This window comes from Ictalurus punctatus, chromosome 10 (genome assembly GCF_001660625.3).
Source record: "Ictalurus punctatus breed USDA103 chromosome 10, Coco_2.0, whole genome shotgun sequence".
In the NCBI taxonomy this organism is placed as follows: Eukaryota; Metazoa; Chordata; class Actinopteri; order Siluriformes; family Ictaluridae; genus Ictalurus; species Ictalurus punctatus.
In genome coordinates, this window is record NC_030425.2 from 8,691,141 (window position 1) to 8,711,396 (window position 20,256).

General features: G+C 40.6%; 4 protein-coding genes across 4 annotated transcripts; 2 read left to right on the top strand and 2 right to left on the bottom strand.

Annotated features, from left to right (window-relative positions):
- Window positions 1-976: 976 nt before the first annotated feature.
- gadd45ba (growth arrest and DNA-damage-inducible, beta a) lies at window positions 977-2,144 on the bottom strand. The gene is given in 4 exon segments (NM_001201197.1): window positions 977-1,241; window positions 1,352-1,580; window positions 1,681-1,782; window positions 1,938-2,144. Coding segments are annotated over 4 exon segments (531 nt in total). The 5' UTR covers window positions 2,024-2,144; the 3' UTR covers window positions 977-1,127.
- Window positions 2,145-4,560: 2,416 nt separating this feature from the next.
- Window positions 4,561-7,440, top strand: larp6b (La ribonucleoprotein 6, translational regulator b). Its single transcript, XM_017478745.2, has 4 exons — window positions 4,561-4,631; window positions 4,717-4,887; window positions 5,055-5,268; window positions 6,179-7,440. The coding sequence occupies exons 2-4, from the start codon at window positions 4,784-4,786 to the stop codon at window positions 7,271-7,273; spliced, it is 1,413 nt and encodes a 470-aa protein (XP_017334234.1). The 5' UTR covers window positions 4,561-4,631; window positions 4,717-4,783; the 3' UTR covers window positions 7,274-7,440.
- A 160-nt stretch (window positions 7,441-7,600) lies between these two features.
- vmac (vimentin type intermediate filament associated coiled-coil protein) lies at window positions 7,601-10,944 on the bottom strand. The gene is made up of 3 exons (XM_017478746.2): window positions 10,535-10,944; window positions 10,196-10,396; window positions 7,601-8,899 (listed from the first exon to the last, which is right to left on the bottom strand). Exons 2-3 carry the CDS (start codon window positions 10,384-10,386, stop codon window positions 8,545-8,547), a joined length of 546 nt encoding a protein of 181 aa, XP_017334235.1. The 5' UTR covers window positions 10,387-10,396; window positions 10,535-10,944; the 3' UTR covers window positions 7,601-8,544.
- Window positions 10,945-13,380: 2,436 nt separating this feature from the next.
- ndufa11 (NADH:ubiquinone oxidoreductase subunit A11) lies at window positions 13,381-18,679 on the top strand. Its single transcript, NM_001201293.1, is given in 4 exon segments — window positions 13,381-13,497; window positions 14,373-14,465; window positions 18,238-18,360; window positions 18,507-18,679. Coding segments are annotated over 4 exon segments (408 nt in total). The 5' UTR covers window positions 13,381-13,418; the 3' UTR covers window positions 18,620-18,679.
- The last annotated feature ends 1,577 nt before the right edge of the window (window positions 18,680-20,256 follow it).

Genomic DNA, 20,256 nt, shown 5'->3' on the forward strand with positions numbered 1-20,256 from the left:
GAATGGGAATTGTGAATGTGAGCTTGGGAATGTGTATTCTCTATCATTTTCCAGACTGGAGAGTATGCCAAAGTAAACAGTCTTGAAGTAGCCTACCTCATAAAACGCCTGTTCCCTGAACTGTAGTGATGCAACTGTGACGGATATGATGCAGATACTCGTAGATGAGGATGTGAACACTCTCCCATAGCAAACAAAGTATATGATGTCCATTTGTTCTGTTTGCGTAAAAATGTCACTTTCCCAATTTGAGTATTTGACTACCTGTGTGAAGTTCCTGGTTTGGTTGTGTGTTGCATCAGAACTGTTAACCACCCCACAAAACACACACACACACACACACACACACACACACACACACACACACACACACCACCCCACTTTAAACCTCAATTCAAAACATTAGTCAAATGATTATCTTCAACAAAATAATTTATTGACAACAGAATTGACATTCACATGATATTCAAACACATATATTACTCTTTTTTTAAGTTATGGGAAATAAGTTACAAAACATTTCATAGTATGCATATCCACAGTGACTCAGTCATCTACATGTTTAACACTGGCCTCTTTGCAGTCATTGAAAAGCAGCTGCATTCCACATGTCTATATAGTAGCATAAAGAAGTTAGTCCAACAAATGAGAAATTGCAATGTTAAGCAATGAAGTCCAGCAGCAAGTGTCCTACAGAGAGGTTTCTACAGATGCCGGTCAATCTCTCTTGTTCTCTCTCGCTCTCGATTTCTGTCCATGGCTCATGGGAAACCGAGTGCGCGCGCTCCTACGCAGCGCGCATGCGGGCACTTAGTCCCCCCCACCCCACCCCCCACGGCGCGTGGTCCTACGGGTCTCTCTCTCTCTCTTTCCTCCGCGTCCTCCTCCTCCTTCTTCTCCACCACCACCACCGCAAAACAACGCTCCCTCACAGTGGAGGACGAAACTGGGTCGCGTCAGCCCCGAGGAACTTTCCTTTAGGTTTCCTCCAGCGTCTTCGCTGAACGGTAGCTGACGCAGAGTGGCAAAAAGAAAAAAAGCCCCCCTCGCCTCTTTCTTTCCTTCCGCTGCTCACAGAACCAGACGGTTTTGTTATGATTTTCCGCGCGATCGAAGCTCGCAGTGCTTCAGCGCTCGCGCAGTGACAGGCAGGGCACCCACTGGTTCCTGCAGCGGCTCTCATCGCAGTAGTTGCCCACTTCCTTCAGCGCTTGGCATTTTAGTGGCTGGCACTGAGGATTCTGCACGAAAATGAAAGAAAGAAGAGTTAAAATTATATGATCTCGTTGTTCAAGCTGCACATCAGAGATATCACAATAATGCACGCGATTGCACTCGATCTGACACTTACAGTGACTAGGATGCAGTGGAAATCTCTGGGTTCGCCGTTATTATTGTTCTCCTTGGAGCTTGGCTCTCCGATAACCTGTGCCAGGCGCCTCAGCCCAGACACACGCAGGATGTTGATGTCGTTCTCGCAGCAGAAAGCTTGCAGCAGAGTGAAATGGATCTGAAGAGCGATGTCGTCCTCGTCCTCCTCGTCAGTGGCCAGGACGCACAGTACCACGCTGTCTGGATCACTGTGGTGGAGAGATTCGGTTAAGTTCGTTGTCAGGGATACATTTTTGAAGAACAAACAGGTTGGCAAACAGGATTGTTCATAGAAGGCAAGATACTTACACATTCATTAGCTTTGCAGATTCGTAAACGCCGACTGTAAGGCAGTCTTGTCTCTGCGCTGCTACCAGCAGCTCTTCTAAGGCTTGACTTACAGCATCCATCCTGGAAAACAAAAAGGACAATTTGCTAAGCAACTAGTGCAAACTTTTGCAGTTTTATTTGTCATGCACTTTTCCTGGAGGAGCTTCATCCGTTTTATTGTCTATGCATGCAAGATCATTTAGGATTTTTTTTTTCTTTTTTGCAAAAGTACTTACTTCTGATCAGTAATATTGCTTCCAACGACTTCTTCCAGAGTCATGATGTTGTCAGAATAATCAATAGTAAGCAAATCCAAACGCATCAAAGTGAAACTGCAAATGATAGATTCCTGGAAGGGAAGCGTCGCTGAAAGTAATCCAAATGCGTCTCCGAGTGGTTTAGTCCTGTTTCTTGCTTCAACCGTGTCGATTGTAAAGAAAGTTTCGTCTGCCGGTTCTGAGCGAAACCGAAGGGTTATATTTGCTCTCGTATGAGGGCGTGGCCTCATCCAACGCACGCCCTTCCTATTGGTCTAGAAGCAACCGGGAATCTTCTTTGCATTTCTCGTCATTGGTGGTTTACGGATCGTCAAACTTAGAGCCCACGTGGGCAGACTGAATCCCCCCCCCTCCTCACCTATTGCTGTTATGTAGTTGTTTATGTCACGATTGAGTGTGCTGGAATTTCCTAAGTTTCCCTTGTACTTTCGCATTGCTTTGAAACATGAACAACTTGCAGAATGCCAACTATTTAATTAGAAAATAATTTGTAGGCGTATATATCTATGGGTTTTTACAGGTGAATAGACTATCTATCTATATATATTCTTATATATAGGAAATCTTTAATTAATGCATTTAAGACTTCTTGCACTTTGGCACTGCAAATTTGCCTTTTAAGGATAATATCAAGTTTTATGAAGGTGCTTTCTCCAATTAGCTAGCAGTTCAGAGAGGTCCCATTTCAGTTGTTCATCAAATTCTTTTTGTTTTGTTTTTTTGCTTAAACTCATATTGTTTCTTTCAGGTTTTCATTTTGCGTAACGCACTGTTTTCTAGAAAGTGGTCGGGTTTATCCACGTTACCTGGAACTTTCCTCACTCGCTGTTCCCGTTCCAGTCGGTCTAATTATAGGGAGCTGCTTTAGTACAGCATGGTGATGTTACTGAGTGCTTCTTGGTGTGCTTTTACTATTGCAGGACTGGCCTCCCCAAACTCTATTTATAAGGTCAATTAATAGGGGGCATTTCTTTCTTTCTTTTTAAAACAAGGTCACTACATATGCAAAAAGGAACTTCTTCTTAGTACCAGTCACTGACTGTTTGCTCTACTACTACTAATCTAAGGGGGCAAATGATTCATGCATAGTCTATGCTTTACCACTGTGGTGAAACAAATGCCTTTAACCTTAGCCTTTAGCCATGGCTAAAGCTGGATTGGTTGAATAAATTTTCTAGACCCATGACGCCCCTTAGTGGATGAGTAAATGGGTTTCAGGTCGCTCAGGCCTGTTTATATAATGACCATGCACAACAAGTGCAGTCTATGGTCAGCTACTCCCACCTGTCGGTTATAAAGCGTAACTGCATCCTTCCATACACTAACCATTTGTATTTTGCTAAGAAAAAAACTCCAACTTAAAACTATAGAATAAAACGTAATATAATATGTCTTATAATAAAATAATGCAATATTTGTGGTAAGGCGACTGTCTTACATTTACAATTAATGTATTAATTAAGAGACTAAATTTTTTTAGGGGTTGACATTTTAGTCAGCTAGTGCCATCTGGCGGGGAAGAAATGTTATCAAGAGAAGAATTGAAAATCACAATCATCCATGTAATGGTTTTGGACGTGTGAATAATAACTAGATTTATAAATAAATAAATAAAAACCTTTAATAGATTATGTAGATCTTTAATTGATTATAAATACATTTTTACATATTTGTGTGTGTGTGTGTGGTCTACAAAGAACAGCAGACTGCCTCTTTCCTCGATGGGATTACATTAATGAGCAACGCTTATTTGACACCCCTTTAAAAACCTAATATACAGGAAGCACTTTGCATGAAAACCAGATGGTTAAATAGGCTCGACGTTTAAGACGGTGGTCGTGCTACCACCATTGTCCTCTGTGGAAGAACCCCTGCAGCTGGAATACGCACCACGACTCACAGCTAGAAAGCAGCCATGGCCTCAAACACCTCCAATAATCACTGACTAAAACACTTATACCCATTTTAGGTCTGACTGAAACATGCAAAAGACAACACACTGCATTTACATTTAGCCCTATACTTATTATGTAGCTGTGCGCGATGACGAACCTGAAAACGGCACGTTTTGCTTTTAGCGTGTTCGCAAACGAATCAGCTCTTTGAGTCGGTTCTTTGAGGTTGTTTGAAGCAGCATGGCAGGGTATTTATGGAGGCGATCGGTTATCAGAAGAGATGGAAGAAAATATTTTTAATGAACCACAAACACTGTGCTCCTAACATTAATGCAGGGATGCTTGCTGTAATTTGTAGTGCATTGCTGATTTAAATTTAAATATCGAAAATAAAATGTATAATGTTATTTTGCTCATTTGAAAAAATAATAAAAGTTCAATTAATAATTTCAGCCGTAGATAGGCAAAGATACAAAGAAACCATAACCGTCATATTATCGCAATTAAAGTTTGCCTGTTTTAGAGTAAATTTAAAAAAAAAATAAAAAAATGAAAGAGTCGGTTCTTATGGCAAATGATTCGAGTCACTGAAAAGAGCCGAACTCCCATCACTATTCAATGTCGCTCTGTGCATCGCCCAATAGTCGCTTTCTATCAATTCTGACGTAGGCACGTTTAAAAAAAAAAATCAGTGTTCTAATATGTTTCACCTGGCCTCAGGTTTCCTGCTGAGAGACAGGAGAAGTAGACAGAGGAGGCAAGCTGGAAATCTCAACTGTGTTTATTTCAACAGCGGTTATATGTCAGCCAGTTGTAACCAAGTTGTCAATTTTATTTTACAGGTTGCTCGAGTTTTTGTGTTGAAAACGTGTATTATGAATGAAAAGGTAGACGCACTGTGTCTTCAGTATGTCTTCCCCCATCTTCACCGACATCTTTCAGTGTAAAGAGAGTGTGCTCGTGAGAAGTTTATCCAGCTGCACTGATGATGGTTTAAATGATAGTTTGTATGGGTAAGACTTAAATTTATTCATGTCCAATACTTGGGATGCTCAGAGTGTAAGTATCTTTGCAGTGGTGATGGGTTTGTTTGTTTGTTTGTTTGTTTGTTTGTTTTAAATAATAAACCTAGCTACCAATTAGTATGTATTCAAGCCAACAAATGGCCACTGGTTTGCAGGAGCTCAGCAGAACTGACTGATGTGTTTGAAGAGGAAGGGTGTGAGGATGAAGCTTGGTCTCCACCACCGAGTGAACTGAGATGCAAAATAGCTGCCCAGCTTGAGTACTACCTCTCTGATGAGAATCTTGAGGCAGATGCCTTCCTGTTAAAACATGTCCAGAGGAACAAGATGGGTTACGTCAGCCTGAAGTTGTTGACCTCCTTCAAAAAGGTGTGTCTGTATACTTAAGGCCAGTTGGATAACAATAATTGCTAGTACTGTCAAAGCTTTTAGGTAGAACTCATTAGACAGGGGTCCAAGTTGAACCTCTTCAAGGAAGCTAAAACCTCTTTTCCACTGCACAGTAAGATGCCGCTCGCTTTACTTTTCTGAGCTTGCTTTTCCACTGAGTTTTAGTGCTGCCTCAATGTGGGTGCCATCTTGCACTCACGTTCACGCAGGTATAATGTTATATTATCGAAGCCCTGTACAAATAGTCAGGCCATATTCCAAATGCTTTTCCTGTTTATTGAACATGGACCCTATTAAGGATGTAAAATAACGGTGTTCTAGAACTGTGGGTGCCATCTTCCACTTGCCTTCACGCAGGAATAATGTATTGTTGAAGCTAAGTTAGATTCACTGTGACAGGAGTGACTTCGATAAACTTCCTGTTTGGAAATCAGTAACAAGTGTGATGTAAAAATCTAAGACAGAAACCTTTTGTTCTCATTTTATCTGTAATGAGAGAAATTCTATATAATTTTAAATTAATAGAATATTACCATATTAAATGACACATTCAGGCACAATACAGAACCACTCTTTAAGGAGAATTCCCTACTCCCTCAGCTTGTGGCTCACATTTAGTATCGGCAATGCTGGCTTGGAACCTCTACTGTGGTGGTACTAAAAACACTGTACCAGGTATCTAGCTACAGTGGAAAAGCCCCAAAAAGTGAGTCAAGCTGTGCAGTGGAAAAGTGAGAGAAGAACCCATGAGGAACCTTTTTTGTTTTTGTTTTTTTTCCCCTAAGAATGTAGATGTAGAAAATCATGGTGACTGGACTTTCCCTGTCATTGAAATGACAGTTATTGATAACCTTCACAGCCAGTTTGATTCACCTTCCTATTTTGGCAGGTACGAGATCTGACACGTGATTGGCGCACTACTCTGGCTTCTGCTCAAACTTCTCCGCACCTGGAGGTGAATGAGATCAGAACCAAGGTACGACGGAGAACACCGATCCCTGACCGCTTGCTCTCCATCCCCACCACTAAGCTACTGCTGGTTTGGAACTTCCTGGCCAGTTCTACCAAGTTTGAGGACAGCGGGCCATCTGCAACTGAGCAGCAAGGCATCATGGAGACCGCCATGCACATGTTTGGTTCACATGGCACAATCAATTCTCTTCGTATCCTCCGCCCAGGAAAAGAGATCCCTGTTGAGCTCAAACGCTATGTCAAAAAACATGCCGAGCTTGGGCGAAAACTGTGTGCTGTGGTCGAGTACGAGTACTTGGATGGAGTGCGCAAGGCATATGATATTCTGAAAGCCCAGGAACAGGCACAAGGTGGGAAAGGTATCCACGTGGTACTCCTTGGGAGCCGGGGAACACGGAAACAAGGCAGTAGCCAGGGCCAAGCAGAGGAGGAGTCGGAAGAGGGCATGGATAATGACTTCTCAACAAAGCAAAACCGCAAGTCCAAGAAGCACATTTACTGTCTGGAAGATTCAGTTTTGTACAGTTCCTCAGAGTCGGACTTCACTCCAGCCTCACCGCGTCCTAACCGTAGAGTCTCTCGTCCTCAGGCTCAGTATGGTAGCCCCTTGGCCATCCCACGAGTTTCCACTTTCCATTCCGACCCTTATCGAAACCCTCTTGGCAGCCCGGTAGGAAGTCCTCTCCTGCCACACAAGCTTTTTCCTGGAGGTCATGCTGCCTCACCTCTAGCCACTTCTCCATTAAGCAGCACTCCGAGTTCAGCGTCATACAATAGGAGCAAATACTCGGGGGATTTCTCACAGGACAGTGCAGGCTATGGAGCAAGTCCATGGGTCCAACGGCGCAAAAATGCTGCACAGGCTTTTTATCCAGAGAAAAGCTGCCCCTTGTCCCCAGATCAGATTATGGGAGCTATCGGTGTGCTAGTCGTGCGCCAGCCATTGGGCCCTGATGGCACTAAAGGTTTCCACAACTGCATTGGAAGAGGAAAGGTACTGCTGCCACAGTGATGACCTGGAGGATCTCTGAAGTAGATTTGTGGGTTGATCTGCAGTGCAAATTATTTTTTAAAGCAGTGTTCAGTGAATGCTATTGTCAGTAATTGTTTGTGGCTAAAAAAAATGTATTCCTATGGTAACTTTGTATTGAATAATAAATAAAGGTTGTACTATAAGCAGCACTTGGTGTGAAATTATTTATTATTAGGAATGTCAATGGAAGTATTCCTACATCCATTTTCTTAAATGTACACTAAGATTGAACATCACCAGAAACAAGTTTCTTAACACCATGCAGCTTTTTAAAAAAAATCAAAATAGCACTAAAATGAGCCAATATAGAATAGCAAAATAGTTTATTAATGTAGAATAAATAATTCCATAGACCAAGTGATCACATTTGAGGCACCAATTAACTCTGTAGAAAATAAAATGTAACACACATGCCCTGATAACACAAGCACTGTGCCATGATGCAGTAGCACACTTCACCTTTGCATAAAACAGTAAGATATTTAACAGGTTTTTTTTTTCTAGCTGTAATGTTCCAAATTGGACAGTTGATAGCTAGAATCTGTGCAATGGTTACCCACTCGCATAAATCATTTTGAGGGACGAATGAAACAAACCATCAAACAAGTTGATCAGGAAACGAACCATTCCCCCCCCCCTCAAATAATGTTAAAACTTGCATGTGTTCAGATTAAATTCAACATGTAACTTGAAATAAAATGGATTTTTGTGACCTAAAATTAATGCTACAAAGGAATTGCAACTCAATTAAGAATAAAGCATTTACAAGTTGTGTGAAGAATATTGGCAACCAAACCGGACATCAACTTCGGTTTGACTTGACCCATCTCAACATATGAGTAATGTTTGTGTTTACTCAGTAACATTTGCATTTGTATAAAAATGTTTGTGGCACAGAATCAAATCTGATGAGACACCAAGGGATGTAGGTCATGTACAATATGGTTGAGGCTTCTCATGTTCTTATTTTGCTGAACGACGGTTCCTAAATAATTTAGATATGGGGTTAAAACTTCTTGAATTATGGTCTTAGGCCATGATAGTTAAACCATCTTTACTGAGATAATGTCATGGGAGCATCTTGCTGAGTCATACCCATGGTAGTGTTAAAAACAAGAAATAAACTGGACTGGATACACATTTGAATGAAAAGAATCAATCAATCAAAAGCTGGCCCATGCTTCTCAAAGTTCCACATCTGCTCTACCAAAGACAGAAAATATGGAAACATGATCATTCCACAGTTATTTTCATACTGTCGTTCCAAACATTACACCCTCTAGCTCTGGATCGTCCATGTCATCCTCGCTGAGGGAAAAGTCTTTGTGATTGGAGAGGCCACAGGGGCTGCAGTTGGACTCTCCATCCGTGAGTGAAGTGTCTGCTGTGATATTTACCAAGTCAATAACAGGCCCCATTCTCTCCACCTCAGCCATCTGGGCCAACATGCTGTCTAACAGAGGACGGCTTTTGCAGATGTTGTCCAACAGCTGGCAGCGGTGCTGCAATTGCCCAATCAGGGAATCCTTCTCCTTCACCATGTGCTGGAGTTTCTGAATGGATTCTTCTGACTGACAAAGCTTCTCATGGAGGTAGGAAATCTCCCTTGAAAATAGAGCAGACAAAAAGAGTTACTTTATCAAACCAGATGCTGAATAAACAGATTTTTAAATTGTCACTTTGAATTAACATATCTTGAAAATTCATAACTTAATTTTACACACAGTGACCATTTTTATGAGGGTATACCTAGAACACTGCTACATTAATTGACTCTTTGCATGTTCATGGTATATGATAGCACATCTGTTGCAATTCGTTGTTTGTCAGCCCCCCTCTATCTCACCGGAAAGGAGCAGATACTATACTGGGGGCGAGAATGTGTGTTTTGTTGGTACAAATGGATGACACGAATATACAACCACTGCTGATCCTGTGGTCAGAAACTGGCACTGATGAACAAGTCTTTAACCACACACCTATAATCAGTCCCTCCAGAATTTTGCCAATTTGTTTGATCATAGAAATCAAAGCAAACTCTGCAAAATCAAAGCAAACTCTGGAGGAGCTTGCAATTTTTCAAAATTACCACAGATTTTCCTCAGATTTGGGCCAAGGCGCCTCACGTGACATCATGGATAACGAAATGCGCCCTTCGTCCCACATCACTCTTATGCGGATGTTTATAGAACGCAAGACGAATGACATGTAAAGCAAGACATGCTTTACATGTAAAATAGTGCACGTTATTACAGCCTAGTTCTCTTGTTCAATGTAGTTCCAGTGTTCACAAACATGTTCCACATCTGTCCATTATATAGTTTTATAAAAGTTATTTTTAAAAATCATAAAAAGTAATTAAAAAAAGTACAAAAACACACACAAAAAATCTATCTATCCATCAAAAACAGATTATAGATTAAGTTATATATAGATAGACTTTTATGGGGGGGGGGGGGGGGGGGGGGGGGGTGCCACATTATATGGGAGGCATGGGGGTGGGGGTTTAGTTACAAAAGGCTGAGAACCTCTGCTGTAGACCAGACGAACGTGCACTGGACACTAAGCATGTTTACTCTTGTTCTGTTTTTCTCAAAGCGGAACATATTCGGTGCATCTGCTATACCTCCTTTTATATTTCTGTAAAACAGATTACAACGGTGAAATATCAACCGACACCAACCAAATGCGAACTCACATTTGGTGAATTTTGTGTATTGCTTGTTCCCCAAAAACAGACAGGCTGGTTATTTCAGATATTATTACCTGCCTCCGCTGCCCAAAGTCAAGATGACCTGTGAACAGTACATCAAGGTGTAAACAATATATGGTAGTCAAAACTCCCCTGGTTTAGTAGATCTCCAAAGATCCACTAATCCGCACAGGATATGTGTTGTTTACCTGTCCTTGTTCTCGGTTATTTCCTGTGTTGCTGCCCTGAGTTGTTCGTCCTTTCGGATCAGACTCTCTGCCTGCTCCCTCAGCGTGTTCTCGGCTGCCTCGAGTTTCTGCTCCAGATCTGCGACTCTCCTGTGCAGAGCAGCCAGATGCGCGTTTGCCTCCCTTATTTGCACCGGTGATGGAGACGACATGTCAACGAACCTGTCCGGAAGTATTAACAGCGTTGAGATCAGGATCATTCACGTGATTGGCAGGAAGGAGCATACACATCATGAGTGATGCTGATCTCAGTGTTGACAGCTGGTAGTTAGCTGTCCATCCTTCAACCTACATACTTACCCTTTCAGTCCTCCCCGATTAGCAGCCTGCTATTAGCTGAGTCACATGCACGAGGACTGTCCAAGCTATTACTTCAGCTTCATTGGCACTAAGCGGTGACTTTAGCGTAGCAAGCTAGCTAACTAATAGCTAGCTAGCTGGATTTCAGCCTTGCAGCCTCGTCTTGAAGCATTGATGCTCCTAATCGACGTTACAGCATCACTTCCTGTATACCCACAACGTCTTGGCGACGAGCAGACTATTCTACAAGTATTAAATATTACTCTACAGTCGTTCAATATAACTACAGTAACACAATACGCTATTAAGCAGCTCCTATTTTTCACTATATCGCTCTCGTTAGCGTCAGCAACTTCGCAACAAGCTAGTGATGTGTCGTTCGACAACGAGTCGGCTCTATGAACCGGCTCTTTTAGGCGAGCGTGTATAGTCGACTCGTACATATGAGTACGTTATTGTAATTTAATCATACATGTTTGGAAACCCCGGGTCAACATTTGAGGTGTTCGTTAGCATGAATCATTTCATCTTTAGTAACTGCTGTGGCCGTTGTGACATGCTTTCGGTAATTAAATCTAGTTAATTTTTCCGTTTCTTCCTATGTCCAAACAGCACGTGAGCGTCCTCTGCGGCCATGTTTATGAATAGATAAAGAACTAAAACATGTGACTTAAGGCCCCTGTTTCGTCATTTACAAAAAAGTAAAAATAAATAAATAAACACTGGTCAATATATCTTTGTCGGGATTTGGAGGGAGCCGAAAGTGTCGACTCTTATTGGTGAACTGAATGATCTGACTCACTGATTCAATTCACTACAAGCCAAGCAACCTGTGGCTTCTCCGCCCCGGAAGTACAGCGCCAAAGGAGGGCCAGCCGTGATTGAGTACCAAAATGCTCCCTACTCACCTAACAAGCGCACTATTTAGCATATAACATAATGGCTTAAAAGGCCCTGTTTAGAGCACTATATGTACAAAATGAAGCTTATTTTAATTTGGCCAGTTCTTATTTAAGTGAATTTAACATGGACTTATCTACAATAAGGGTCTTGGTCTTCCAAATTCTTAATTAAATATCTAATATGTTTACAATTATTAGTATTTTAAAAACTAATATTAAGTGTTTACTCTCGTTTGTATACACGAATCTTACATGCTTTAATCAAATCTGTACTTCTGTCTATTTCAAATCTGTATTTTATTAGAATTGACATTTCTGTTGTGGCATTAGTTCAGATAATACTAAGAGGATTATATGACAATTTTAAAACTGCACCATAATCTAGTTGTAGCAATAAAACACACACAGAGAGAGAGAGGGGGGGGGGGGGGGGGGGGGGGGGGGGGGGGGTCCATATAACTCATCTAATAAAACTTTCATCAGTGTCCCAAGGTCCAATTTTTTCTGTACTTTTTATCAGGTATATCATCATGACTGTAATTATGCACATTTCTAGTTTAATATGGTAGTTACAACTGGGAATCTGTGCTATTATAAACGCTACCATTTGACTTGTGTCCACATACCAGGATTTCATTCATTATTTATTCATTTCAATTTTAGTCCACAATCTTCAAACCCTGTTCCTTTTTAAGAAACAGTTTCCCTTCTTTGAAATAGATCACTGTAGCTTTGGACAATAGCTGTTTTTTGGGGGGACAAAATGTTTTTTGGATTGTTAAGTTATTACTAAGGATTTACATAGCATTCAATCAGTAGACTGTATGTATCTGTAGTTTGGGGTATTTATACACAATTTCACCTAATATTCTGGATGTTTATTGGTCTACAACACCTGATTTTTTTTTCATTTGAGTGTTGATTTAAGAAAAAAAATAAATTAATTAACGCTGACTAAGCAGTGTTATTTATTCCCTGACCCAGTGGGTGAAAGTGACACTATTGTTATAAACACGTGGAATGAGGAACACAGAGGAAAGAGCAAGTCACTTATTAGAACATGTGAAAATGATACTTTTCATCGTCTAAGCCAGGGGTTCTCAAACCTGTCCTGGAGGACCCCCAGCACTGTACATTTTGTATGTATCTCTTATCTGACACACCCAATCCAGATCTGTACTAATGAACTGATGAGTTGAATGAAGTTAGATGAAGGAGACATACACAATGTGCAGTGCTGGAGGTCCTCCAGGACAGGTTTGAGAAGCACTGGTTTAGACGATGATTAAAGATAATTAAAGATATTCGGTATAACTCACAGCACCACAGGATTAAATGGTTCCTTAAAAAAAATGTGCATGTGGTCCTCAGGGATCTGTAGTATACTGGGCTAATAAAGCTCATTTATCTTTTAGAATTTGTCCTTGTGTTTGGTAGGCATGTTGTTGTTGCAGGAAATATACAGCAATGATTTTTTTTTCTCTCAAGTTCATGATGGGTTCATGAAATTAATAATGTCATTCTCCCCCCTGTTTTATTACAACTATTAATTGACCAGTTTGGTCAAATAATTCACATTTTAGGTGGATAGGATGTTTAGGTTCCGTGGGGAAATGCAAATGAATGTGTGTTGGACTTCGAGTCTACATGAGTACCATGTTATACATGCATGCAATAAACACTCAGAGGAAGTATACAAAGTCATGCAAAAAAAAGAGAATAGCTTCCAAATCTATTTATTATTATATATAAAAATATTTTTTTATAATAGGAGAAGAAGATAAGGAACTCTGCCCCATTCTCTACTGTAGTAGGTGCAGACTCCCGTTTTAACCAAATTGTCATGAAGAGGGCGCTAGTACACGGAGCTGCATGTTAAGCGCCGGGGGAAACCCCTCAAAAGAAGTGTTACTCAGTCTCGCGCTGTCCTGTCCTACCGCTGTAGTCTCGCGAGAGTTCTGTGTGTCCTTGTTACGTCCATAATGGGTTATTGGGACCTCGAAGAGGGGAAAGATTGTGTTGGGAAAACATGGATTACCACCAAATTGGGCACTGCCATTGGTGAGCACCTTGGGAATTTTTGTTGCTGTATTTCAGTTGTTTTCCTTTTCAGGACGGGAGACGTGGTATAGTGCAGCGAAGAACGCTAGCTAACGTTAACATGCTGCTAACACAGCTAGCTAACCACATAACTAGCTAGCTTACTCTTCACAGAAAATCATCACAACTAACTTTATATTTGAGTCAAATACCGTTGTTGAAATGTTCACTGATTTAGCGTATGAACATGGGAATTAGATAACGCATTTCACTGAGTGCTGTTATTGGTAAAGCCTCTGTTATTAGAAAAGCTAAATATAATAAATACTTATTGGAATCCTGTCTTTTAACCCCCCCCCCCCCCCCCCCCCCCCCCCCCCCCCCCCCCCCCCCCCCCCCCCCCCCCCGTGTGTGTGTGTGTGTGTGTGTGTGTGTGTGTGTGTGTGTATCTTTAAACCCCAGCTTTCTCCTCTCTCTCATCCTCCTGTCTTTAAACCCCAGCTTTCTCCTCTCTCTCTTCCTCCTGTCTTTAAACTCTGAATTTCTCTGATTAGGTGGCCTAGGGGAAAACGTCTAGCTTGTATTTTAAAAAGACGCCCTTTCAGAAATTCTGTTTAATTCATAAATAAAAACACCAGATAACCTTCAATAAAAAATTAGTGAAAGTGGGTCTTGTAAAAAATCAGCTACATATAGCGTAATAACAGAGTAAACTGGCTTCCTGTTCTGCCCAAAGGCTTCTTCCAGCAAATCCGTATCAGCAAATAATAATCTAAAAGGTTAATACCGTAAGCATCTGACTTGATTTTTATGATGCTCTGAACAACCTGTGTTTGACTGCAGTTCTGTAAAAATGCTTGCTTTACTATATGATTGTAAAATACTTTTCTCTTCAGGGCTGGTTGGCTCGGCGTATCATCTTGTGTTAATCCAGCCCGAAACTTCACTTGAAGCATTGACAAGGGCAGTGAATGGCACGGTCACGATGGGTAATTTATCAAAACATTTTTTTTGCATTTTTATCTCCTGCATGATGGATAAACTTTCTCCTTTCAGGTTTAACCAGTGAAACTGAGAGGTTTTTACAATATGTCAGAACATTACAAAACTGGAATATTAGATCGATGTTTAGGAATATAGTAAATATGAACGTTTGATTCATTTAGCCCAGGTTTATATGAGTAGATGCGCTTATTACTCTGCACAGAGTGTCTCTTCCTGTTGGTTTTCATATTTTCTTAAAGCCCAGTTTCACCTAGTATTTGTGTAATAAACCTAAAAACAGGAATGGGCATTTCCTAGGATATGGAAATATCGATTTATAAAAGATCTATTTTTCTATTGCATTAGAGTGACTGATTTTCAATATTTCAAAACAGTCAAAGAGTTGCATCTGAAACTGTGCACTACGTACTGTTTACTATACATTAGCTTCTGAGTTTGTAGTAGCGTGTAAAATGACTCAAATCGAACACGTAAAGTTTCGCAATAAACAGAACCGACATTGTCATGCGGCGCCTCGCGTCGTTGAACTGTATCTAAACAACATTCACAGGCGCGTTATTTTCAAGCGCACAATCGGACGCGGCAGAAATATTTGCCGTTGTAAGAAGTTTTAAAACCCAAACTGACACGCCCCATGGTTTGCACGTGAAACGTAGTATTTATGAGACCGGAGAAGAAGTGCTACCCTGTGGAAAGTATTTAGCAGTGCATTTCTTTAAACACAATATATTTCCAAGCAGCAATCACAGTAGTTTAAATAGGAGGACTTGACGATGGAGATAAATAATGCAGTTAGTTCAAGTTATGTTACACGCTGCAAGGGGGAAATTGCATAACTACACTGGAACTGCAAATAAAAAGACTTTTGTTCATGTACACAAATACAGTCGGGGGGGGGGGGGGAAGAAAGTGCATCCCATGGAAATTGTTGCTTTTTTCCATTTGATCCTCTTTGAAACAGTGCATCTTAATGAAGGTGATGCACTTTATCAAATGACACATAAAATTGACATTTTGTAGTCATTTCATTTAAATTAACAAAAACACTTGGACAGATCAGGCATGTGGAAAATGTAAGTGCACCCCTACATTTATCACACCTTCAAATGCATAAAATTAGGATCGGGTGTTGAAGATTGGGTGACAGTGATTAGAACCTGCTTAGGGAGTACAGGTGGAACCACTTTTATTTATACCCCTCTCATATCTAGTGTCTGGTGTTCTCTTTGTTATTGAGGTGTGTGGTTTAATCATACCAAGATCTAAAGAGTTCTGTAAGGCCTTCATAAATAAGGTTGTGGATGCCTATGGGTCTGGAAAGGGGTTTAAGAAGATCTCCAAATTATTTTAAATATATAATTCCATTCCATGTGCTTGAAGATGATGTGAGGACATCTGTCCTGAAGTTGAAGCGAAAGTGAACCTTTCAACAGGATAGTGATGCTAAGCACACTAGCAAATCCACCAAGGAGTGGCTCAAAAAGAAGAAATGGAGGATTATGGAATGGTCTAATCAAAGCCTCGATTTTAATCCTACTGAAATGTTGTGGGGGGGATATAAAATGGGCAGTACATGCAAGAAAACCCTCAAACATCTTGTAACTGAAAGAATATTGCATGGAAGAGTGGTCAAAAATTCCTGCAAGCTGATGTCAGAGACTGGTGGACAATTACGCAAAACGCCTACAAGACATAATTTCTGCTAAAAGGGGCAATACTAGCTTTTGAGGCCAAGGGTGTACTTACTTTTTCCACAGAAGATATCGCATCTATTGATATTTCTGTTGAATAAAAATGATGAAAAAGTTCATTTTCCTTGTGATTTTTGTTTCAATTATATCAACTTTGTTAATAGACACTTTTTCAAAGAGGATCAAATGTTTGCTTGTCCACATATAGGTCAAAAAAAAAAAAAAAAAAGCCAACAAAGCCATGGGGTGTACATATTTCTTCACATGAATGTAGATCTTGTTGAAAGCCAGTAACCTGTATAAAATAAAATATGATGGATTGAACATGTGGGGTATTTTATGAAAAATAAGCCAGTGATCATCAGTAATACTTCACTTCTCTGTCTGTAAATAATATAACTCTTTGAGTATATTAGGGATGTCACGAGAACCGATACTTCAGTACCAAGTCGGTACCAACAATCTTAAAATGTCACGGTACTTGTTTTTCTGGAATAGTATAGTAACCGATTGTAATGAAGGTACTGAGGTTGCAATTGTTCCGGTCACCTGAAGGTGGCAGCAAATACGCGTAAGTGTTTTAGTCGGTCCACAAGTAGTAAAAAGGAACAACAACAACAAGCACACGGGAAAAACTACAGAAATTTAGCTCTGACTCGTTGAGAGGAAATGTGGTATGGAATATGGAAATACTTCATGTTCGAGGCAGATGACAACAAACATAATTGATGCTCTGAAGCCGGTGTGCAACTGATGCTATCATTCATTTCAAACAAAGTGAGGAAACACCTGGAATTTGGCGAAGCACCTGAAAGACGTTCCTATATTATATTTGTTTGAGGCAGCGGGCATTGTTGCTGTGAAACCAGCTAACGTTATGCTCCATGTAATGTTTGCGATAGCCAGTTATTTGTTAATGACGCTAACGCATTGCAATGTAATAAACTACCTCCTAATGGTCCACCATGCATCGCCATTCAGCCCGTGTCCTGTCAGCAAAATGTAGCCTAATGTCACTAACCATTATTCAAATGTTCATGCTTTTTATAAATCTTTTTATCCTGCCACCATATCAGTAAATTTAAACTAATGCTTGCATTCGGAGTATAAGGAGTGTGTCTGTGTGTGTCTGTGTGTGTCTGTGTGTGTCTGTGTGTGTCTGTGTGTGTCTGTGTGTGTCTGTGTGTGTCTGTGTGTGTCTGTGTGTGTCTGTGTGTGTCTGTGTGTGTGTCTGTGTGTGTCTGTGTGTGTGTTTAGGAGTGCACCTCCACTGTAGCCTCCACTCATTGTCAGACAGAGTTTGATAACGAAAATACCCCCCCGCAAGTATCAGCCAGAGGAGGATGTCCTCCAGGAGAGTTTTTAATTATTATTATTATTTTTTTTTATAACCGCACTGTGGTATCAACTTTGGTATCATGTACTTTTGGTGGTATCGGTACTGACTACTAGATTTTTGGTATCGTGACATCCCTAGAGTATACACTTACTGAGCACTTTATTAGGAACACTATACTAATACTGAGTAGGGCTTCACTTTTCTCTCAAAACATCCTCAATTCTTCATCACATGGATTCCACAAGATGTTGGAAACATTCATTTGAGATTCTGGTCCATGATGACATGACTACCACGCAATTCCTGCAGGTGCACTTTCATGCTGTGAATCTCCCGTTCTCCCACATCCCAAATGTGATCTACTGGATTCAGATCTGCTGACTGGGAAGACCACTGAAGAACACTGAACTCCCTGTCAGGTCCCCATTCTGGTGGTTGACATGAACAAATTTGTTTACAAAGTTTCCCAGTGTCAACACACTACTCACAGTAACTACATGACGTGCAACATTTGAGACACAGTAATTATCTGCTAATCTGCCTGAAAACCCCTCTCATTTGGATTACATCATCTTATAGTTCTTCTTGTCTGGACATCTCTATAAGCAGCGGAAAAGAATGTGCATGCTAAGCAAAACGTTTCGGTTGTGCTAAACTAAAGATAACTGTTGTGATGTGTGTGTGTGTGTGTGTGTGTGTGTGTGTGTGTGTGTGTGATATTTTCAGCTTCTCTGGGGGCGATATTTGGAGTCACCACGTGTCTGAGTGCACATGTTAGGGACGCTCCTGATGATCCCACCAACTACTTCCTCGGAGGATGTGCATCAGGAGCCTTTCTTGGGGCTCGAAGTGAGTGTATCAAAGAACTTTTTCAAATATGTCAAATAGGTGTGTTAATTAAGAAGACGTGGTCTTTGTTAACGATGTCCAGTAAGACTAAGGAATAAATGTGTCTAATGTGCTGTTTTTATTTCTTTATGCCTGTTTCTGTATAGCTCGCAGCGTTGTAACGGGCACAACCACTTGTCTAGGGCTGGGGATCGTTGCCATGCTTACTAAAGTTGGGAAGAAGGAAGGCTGGAGGTTATCTGGTGAACCCAGACTGTAAAACCTTAACTACTGTTGTGTTCATATTGTATATTGCTTAAATAAATCTTTATGAAAGGGGGAAAAGTGTGTTGAATGGTGTTTTCATGCTTGAGTGCTGTTTAATAATGTTAAATAATGAGACTTTTGAGACATTTCTTTGCGTGTTATTCACCCTTATATTTGTGGCTAATCTGAGAGCGAGCGAGCGATCGAGTGATATCAACAGGGATTACACACACACACCAGAAAGGTAACTGCTGATTTAGACTTAATTGCTGTAATATTGTATAGTTTTATAATGTTGTATTGTTTTAACCCAGAAAAGAGGGTACACATTTTAACATTGTTAAAAATATTACAGTGGTTTTCGTTGGGTTTTTAAAAATAAAATGAAAAACACTTACAGTATTTGGCAGACACCTTAATCCAGAGCAACAGACACATATCTCATTTACACAACTGAGCAGTTGATGGTTAAGGGGCTTGCTCATGGGCCCAACAGTGGCCACTTGAACTCACAACCTTCTGACTTCTTTGGGACTTGAACTCATGATTTCTGGTCAGAAGTTCAATGCCTTAACCACTGAGCTACCGCTGCCTTAAAAATAACTTTGGACAAAAAGCAATGTGAGTGTGCTGTGATCCCTAATGGAATGGCAGGGATATGTATGTATGTATGTATGTATGTATGTATGTATGTGTATATATATATATATATATGTATATGTGTGTGTTGGTGATATAGTTTAACACAACACCTGTGGCACCCTGTGACCACTTTCTGTGTCTTGGCCTTGAACACAAGTTCCCATCCCTGGTCTGGGAACCCCCAGCCCTTTCTCTGTTCCAAACACACCTGACCAAACTTAATTGAGAGGTTGTTAATTAGCTGCTTAGTTGAATCTGATAGGTTGGGAGAAGAGAAACCAGTAAAATGGCCAGGACAAGGGGAACTCCTGGACCAGGGCTGGGAATCTGTTCGTTTAACTGTGTGATTATTCCTGGTCTTGGCCACAAGGTGGAGATGTGCATCAACACTGAAGCATGCTCCTTCAAATCCTGCAGAGTACAAACAATAAATACAGTATAAACATTTTCAACAATTTGTTAAAGAACAGCTTTGCATTAAAGTATATTAGTATAAATCCAGTCTCTTTCTGTTAGCATGTTGTGTTACAGGGACAGTGGATTGGAAGGTTAAATGTGACTTTAAATCCCAAGACTCTGTGCTTGCCGTGTATTCTGCCCGTCTTGTACGCCTCGGCCAAATCTCAAATTCCAAAGTAAATCTCAATGATTTTGTGAACTTTATGTTTTGAAGTTATTTACATCTTAACGCCTGATTCTAATCTAATTGCAGTCATTCCATTCATATGCACACATTCATTTCAGGGTGGTCTGGCATGCACTTGGTCTTGTGTTCACTGAGAACTTGGACTGCTCTTCTGCCTCCAAGTAGCTCTCTTCAGATCTCAACTGAGAGCAGAGCCTCAGAGCTCGGTTATCAGTAGGTTAGAAAAATTGCCAAGGTGCTAGATTTTTATTGCCTTGCCATTGAACTCACTAGACCATATTTACAGGCAATTACTGCAACATTTACAGAGGCTGTTAAAACTAATTTAATGAATGCACGAACCAGCTGCTAGCTGTTTACAT